This window comes from Diachasma alloeum, unplaced genomic scaffold (assembly GCF_001412515.2).
Source record: "Diachasma alloeum isolate Michigan unplaced genomic scaffold, Dall2.0 Dall_scaffold_00259, whole genome shotgun sequence".
Lineage (NCBI taxonomy): Eukaryota > Metazoa > Arthropoda > Insecta > Hymenoptera > Braconidae > Diachasma > Diachasma alloeum.
In genome coordinates this window covers 21,318-28,332 of record NW_021680404.1, presented here as the reverse complement: position 1 = coordinate 28,332, position 7,015 = coordinate 21,318, and the positions used below count along the sequence as shown (strand labels likewise).

The following is a 7,015-nucleotide window of genomic DNA, read 5'->3' as shown; positions in this document are numbered from 1 at the left end:
CGGGGGGGGGGGGGAGGTACCGCTTTCTTGCCCTGGGAATTTTGTTATCCAAATTCAAGTTATCGCTCAAGTTTCAATTGCTCTTTAGATTCCTCAAGTTGGTCTTCAATTGAAAACAATTTTCTTTATTCAAAAAATTTCATTTTAATGATTAAAAATAATATACCTTCATCTTTTTCATTTCGAAGACATCTAACTCGACAAATAAACGTGTACCTGAATTTATATGTTTTCAGAGAATATTCTAAAAAAAACGAAATATGAAGGATTCTTTGTCAAGTGGGCTACTAATTTTCATCATGTTCATAAATTCATGAGATTTCTTCCTTCAGTTTCTATATTTTTTGGGGCTTTTTATGAATTTTTCAGATTTTTAAGACTAATAGGAGCTCAGTTATAAGACAAGTGACAATCGATTTTCGATTTTATTCACTTACAAGTTACTAGCAGAGGAAAGATCATTCTTGAAATACATAAACTTCCTATTTTTTCCTCAGCATTCCAATGAAAATATTTATTAATCATTTTAAACGGGAGTAAGCACGAAAAATGAAAAAAAAACTAGCCAAAAAAACGTCATAACGATGTTATGGTTCTTCGGGCTGGATTAATTTTGAAGAGAAAATGCAAGGATATTTTATTTACTATACGCATTTTTCTGTGGACGAGGCATCACGGGATTGCCAGTCCTCCTAGGAGAAAAATTGGAAAGAGAAATTAATGATGCTACTCTTTTGATATAAAACCATAATTCCTCTTTGTCTCTGCAAATTGTAAGTCAAAAAGTTACTCCTTGGGATTTTTAATTGATTAGATGATTATTCGGTAGGTAAATAATGTTATTTGAATGAATTCCGTGCTATAGAGCTGTTCTAAGTCTATAACTTGGAAAAATGCTACAACTCTGGAATGCATTTTTCTATATTTATTGAATATTCACAGGGCATTATAAGCTGTCGGATGAGCAAAAAGCATCATTGAAGTTTAATTTTTTTTTCCTATGAAGAACTGGCGATCTCTGATGCACTTTTCACAGAAACATAAGTATAACAAAAGAAATATTCTGAAATTTCTACATCAAAATTAACCCGGTCTGAAGAGCTAAAGTTACGATTTTATCTTTTTTTAATATTTTTTTCGCATTTTTAGTACTTATTTTAGTTTGAAAATTTTTGAAAATGTTGACATTGGAAAGCTGAGGAACATATTCTAAAAAAATTAAAATATGAAGAACAAAAATTCAAACGTAATTGAAAATAGAGAATCAAATAGGAATAATTTCCATTACCAATTAAATGACTCTGGAAAATTAAATACTATTGAAAAAATAATAATTCCAAATGAATAATTGATGAAAAAAACTTGAAAATGTTCCATCCCTGAAGTTACTTTTATGCATTGATTTTTCGATAACAATTCCTTGCAATATTTTTCAATAATAACTTTTTTTTTATTCAAGAAATTTTATTTCAGTGATTAAAAATCATATTTCTCATTCTTCGTTATTTAGAAGACACCAAACTCGACAAACAAACTAGTAATTAAATGCACTTTTTCAGAATATTCAAAATGGAATTCTATTGAAAAAAAAAATTAATTCCAAGTGATTGGAAAAAACTTCAATTAATTCATCCCTAAAATAGCTTCTACGCACAGATTTTTCGATGCTAATTCCTTAAATTGTTCTTCTATTAAAAACAATTTTTTTCATCCAACAAATTTCATTTCAATAATTAAAAATAACGTTTCTTATTTTTAATTATAACGTTTTATGAGAATATTCTGAAAAAAAAATTACGAAATATGAAGAAGAAAAATTGAAACGTAATGAAAAATAAAGCATTGACTAAAAATTATTTCCATTTTCTAACCAAACAAATCGGGAGAATTGAATACTATTGAAAAAATATATAATTGTCATTGTCATTGTCAAAGGAAAATTACATCGATTAAAAACCACAATGTTTTTCGATCACAGCGGTAATTATGATTGTCAAAAAAAATCAAAACAAGAAAGAATAGACTCTGTTCATTTCTGAGATCTTCAGTTTTCATTGGAAACTGATGACAATATTTCATTTTAAAAAATTGTGTTTGTTTTGCATTCTCATAATTTTATTACGTTTTGCCTCCTCCTCAGTATTGTGTATCGAACTTTCCATGACAGAGGCGACGAAAAATAGTGTATGCAACACGGGCGTACAGACATCCTAATCCGCGTGATTGCCGCCCGAGGCTTAGTAATGGATTTGTTTTTATTATTTTGACATTTCACATGAAACACCTTAAAGGGAAGAACAACGATAACACTGAATCAAAGTTCCTTATAGAACATTCATCGTAGTTGACAGATTATGTATAAATTTTTCTTAGAATTTTTATGCATTCATTTTTGAAGTTATTAACCATTAAAATCCTTTCATTCCATCTGGACTCATCGCCTTTACTTCACCATTCTACTACTGATATTAATTACAATAAATTAGGAAGTACATAGCAATTTGTTCTTCTTTATTTACTAGTTTTGTTTCTATTTCCGGAAACGGTTCTACTTACCCATCATGTAAGGATCATCGACTAGAGGATAAAAGAAGTCTGTTGTCTGCACCAAGCTAAGGCCACCATGTCGGAGTGGCGTTACTGAAGAGTCCATACCAATCCCTAAAATTAATCAAGACAAGAAATTCAATGAATAAAATGGTTCAGAATTAAAAGAAATAAACGTCATAAAAATTTGAAAAATGGTATTGAGAAGCCCTTGGCGGGAGTGGTGTGGCCGCCATATTGTCCAAGGCCCGGCTATACCAACAGTTGTACCCCAATTATTCATACAATAGTTGCATTCAAATGAACGCCGGAAAAAACTGGGCGAATTCGTATTTCGCTTAAAATCTTTTCTTTACGTTTCATATTATCCTATCCACCTTCATTCTTCGTAGCCATTGAATAACGTCATATTTACTACAAAAACATGCATCTAAAAAAAGCTCGTCAAAATCCAAATGAAAAAAGGATCAATAAACGCGTTAATGAGACATTTCTCTTATTAATATTAATGATATTAGCATCTATCCGTTTCCCCACCAGTAGGAGGAACTGGTAGAAGAAAAAACAATTGCGGAAAATTTTATTTCTCATCCTAAGGACATCGGATAATAAATTGAAAAATTACCAATTCTGGGAATGGCCATGTGCATGAAGTGTGCATGCTCATGATCCTGTGCACTACCATCATCAGCTTGTAGTCCCTCAAGGAGTTTACCAAGTACCTCCTGAGGGACTTTACACCCTCATCCTTTTAAATCAGCAAAACGCGTCAGACGGAAAGTGGCATCAAGATCATGTGCAACTGGATCGAAAGGCCTGCGTAACGCCAGTGCGTTTGGATTATTCCCCAGCTCCAGTTGTCCAACGGATAGGGCGTCCTGGCTAACCGGTGTTCCCTGTAGATCCGCCATTTTACCGTCAACAAAATTATATCTGCAATTACGATTATTTAGTCAATTTCACCTTTTTCTGAAATCTCCAAATTCTTTCAGTTCGTTTTTTTTCTGCTGTTTTAATGAAAATCTGGAGCCTTATGATTTTCGGTGGAAACGATGCGGGGAATTATAACTTTTTTTTTCACTACCTCCGCCACTGTCCGGTTCTCACCTCGAGCTTTGCGCCTCTTCTCACGTTATCAGGGTATGTAGTTATTCGCACACAGTGAGCCGCTGTCACGGAGAAATAACGACACCGGCGTCGACTGACCGGGCTCTTGGATAACCACAAAATGGCCGTCGGTTCCAAACGATATATGGGCCCCTCTAACGGAGAACGTTGCTTCTGGAGTGTCCCCAAAGAGGATTGGCTAAAGTAGAGGCTCAGATCTCGGGGTTGAAGTGACCCCAAGCCAACAATAGTTCGACCCCAATGGAGGGATGGCGCCACGGTCGAATCTGACGGCTAAGGTATGATACAAGCAGGTATGGAAGCCAGAAAACAGGAGACAAGTTCGCCGGAGCGCCAGAAGCGGCGTTCCGGTCGACTTACGCTTCCCCTCAACTCCTTTAGTCTCCCACCACTGGCACTTTTTTTGCTGGAGGGAACGTTATGAAATTGATATTTTAAGTCAAAATAATTAGCCCCGTATGAAATTACATGTACAATGCGAAGAAAAATAAAAAAATGCAAATATATTCTTGGTTTTTCATGTACTATTTCTTTAATAGTCAATGGCCCGCTCACTCTTTCATTAATGGGGTGATTTTTATCTTATAATAGGTGAATTCTTTCTTTTTTTACTGAAAATAATTACCAAGATTGAGAGTGAAATCACTGCTCAATATAATAGCATTAAAAATAAAATGAAAATTCATTTTTGTCTAATGTTGAACAATATTTATTTTTCGCGCGAAAATATCTCGCGAATGTTGTTTGTTTATGTCTGCTCCAAAACGTACTCCAATAGATCTGAACAGTCTGTGCGAGTTGATTCATGTAAAATGATTAAATCGTGTGCAATTATAAATTGCAAAGCATCTTCTAGGGATAATTATCGTTTTTTCTCCCTTCCCAGTGTGAAAAAAATTGAGAAGCGACGACAATGGCTGGAAAAAAGCGGTGATTTGCTATCGAGTGATCAAGTGTCAAAGAACGATTGTTATTTGTGTGAGGTGCGTAAGTGAATAGTTGGGACTTTTTTTTTTTTTTGTGGCTCTTGAAACCCCTTGTACCTCATTTATTTCACCCCTCGTGACCATTATGACCCTCGTATCTTTTTCAAAACTTGTTCATAGAAGAAAACATTAAAAAACATAGTTCAAACTGGGATCCTCATTATCGTAATCCCATCCCTCCAAATTCTTCCCTATTAAGCTTCACTGAAGAGAAGAGGAATAATTAATTAAATGGACTTCTGATGTTAATTATTCTTCCTTCTAATTAGTATTTCAATCGTCTAGTCGACATGACTCTCAGTCAATCTTTATCGCTCGATCCCATAGAACTATTTGCTGAGAATCATATAGTTTTCATCTCAACATTTTTTAATCCTGTTCCTCTCGATTGAACACAAAATTTTATTTTCATCACGCTGTATCGGAGAAGTAACTTTCCGACACATTGTGATGAAAAATTTTGTTCGTAACTCGTGAAAAAAGTGGTTTTTGGCTCGTGAAATTATATCACTCACCTTCGGCCCGTGTTATAAACCTCCCACTCGCCAAAAACTACTTTTTTGCACTCGTTACGAAATATACTATTTCTCTCTCATGAAAAAAAAAAAAATTGATTTGACGGGGATTTGAACTCGCGACGCAAGTAAAATCGGCGTGTGGTGGGAGATCTAATCCGCGTGAGGGGAAGGGACGCAACAGCGCCGCGCGTGGCTTGCGTTGGAACTTGTCCCCTGTTTCGGTGTCGGCAACATCAAAGCCTCACCATACCTCCCTGTATCATACCTTACTGACGGCTTGGCGAACTGCCTGTGCGGGTAACTCGGCAGCAAAGAGGATTGACTAAAGTAGAGGCTCTGGGGGGCTATTCTCACCAAAAAGCCGCTTTTTCCGCCGCTTTTTCGACACTGCAATTTTACCCCGCGAGGGGGCTACACAATACTAAATGACACGAATTGATGATTTTGTGAACGCATTTTTAACCTTAAATCTGTCAGATTCTTTTGACATTTGGGAGAGCCATGATAAGTCATCCTTAGGGAAATTTAAACCAAAACAATCGTGATGATTGCGGATAATATAGCAGGTGCAGTGTTAGTTGATGAAGAAGCCGAGGATCATCAACGAGGCTTACGTAGATTATTAGATGCGCGACGTAGGGCAATTAGACGTACCTCAAATCCCCTTGAAGATTTGCCGGACTCGGTCTTCAATAAATACTACAGGTTCAATTGGTTCAGAGGATTCATTTTTTGGCCCTTATTAATTAGAATTTATTCTAATATTTATTCTAAAAACAGGGTTAGCAAGGATTTTATACGAGAACTGTGTGAACGAGTGGAACCCCACCTGCCAACTGAAGGCTTCACATCCACGATGTCGACACAGATCAGTTTGGATAATATTGAATGCTAATGACATTAGAGGTTCATTAATTTCTAACCAATTATCAACCATTAATTTATCACCAATTATAGATCTTATGCACGTTGCACTTTTTGGCTACTGGAAGCTATCAAAGTCACGTTGGAGAGTCTATGGACATTGCAATGTCTCAGCCAAATGTGAGCCGCGTAATTAAGAATGTTACAGAAGCCATTCTACAGCTTGAGAATGAATTCATCAGTTTTCCTCGCACTGAAAATGAGCGGCGAGTAATTTCCGAAGGGTGAGCAAGTGATTTTCCAATTCAATAGCGAAGTACCCTGGCGAATAAGGACCCATGTTGTAGCATGGATGTAGCATGGATGTCATTTTAAGGCGAAAAATGGGCCAAAAATGATTGGAATATAATCAAAAAATTATTTAAATGCTGATAGACAAACAATTGGTCCCAATTAATACCCATTAATAGGTTATTTTGTATAATTAGGAGAAATTATTGATGGTGTGCTGTGTGGTAAAGAAGTTCAGATGGGAGAATGCCGCGAGATGGCGCCAGTGTTAAATTATCGAGTCGGCGGTAAACTGTCAGCAGTCGCAGGCATATTTTTTATTCTATTTCACTTATGAATATTAGATAGGTTTGGGGGGGGGGGGGGGTTGATTTGGAATATTAGCACCAACCCATTTTGCCCCATTTGGCGAATTTCGCAATACATTATTGTGGGTGGCGGGGGGGGGGAGTCAAGCGGGAAATGTCTCACAGACCCATTTCGCCCCATTTGTTATTTATTTTCTGAATGAGCGAGAGGAGGGATGTCAAGTCGGAAAACGATAAACAAACCCGTTTTGCCCCAGAATTTTCTCATTGAGCGAGAGGGAGCGGCAGGGGGGAGTCAATTGGGGAAATTGCTCGGAACCCATTTTGCCCCTTCTGTTGAATTTTGAAATCGATTATTTTTGGTTTTAGTCTG

The 7,015-nt window shown here is 36.4% G+C and overlaps 1 protein-coding gene and 1 long non-coding RNA gene across 3 annotated transcripts in view; one reads left to right on the top strand and one right to left on the bottom strand.

Annotated features, from left to right (window-relative positions):
- Positions 1–2,558: 2,558 nt before the first annotated feature.
- LOC107037627 lies at positions 2,559–3,829 on the bottom strand. The gene is made up of 3 exons (XR_001460861.1): positions 3,655–3,829; positions 3,173–3,480; positions 2,559–2,661 (listed from the first exon to the last, which is right to left on the bottom strand). It is a non-coding gene; the product is annotated as an uncharacterized LOC107037627 (long non-coding RNA).
- A 1,811-nt stretch (positions 3,830–5,640) lies between these two features.
- Positions 5,641–7,015, top strand: part of LOC107037625 (putative nuclease HARBI1) — a 21,611-nt gene continuing 20,236 nt past the window's right edge. The window contains exons 1-3 of one of the 2 annotated variants that reach the window (XM_015256272.1): positions 5,641–5,884; positions 5,960–6,051; positions 6,137–6,327. In XM_015256272.1, coding sequence (XP_015111758.1) covers positions 5,806–5,884; positions 5,960–6,051; positions 6,137–6,327 — 362 coding nt within the window. In that variant the 5' untranslated portion in view covers positions 5,641–5,805. Of the gene's footprint in view, positions 5,885–5,959; positions 6,328–7,015 lie in introns of both variants that reach the window. The other variant, XR_003783049.1, reaches the window with a different exon arrangement.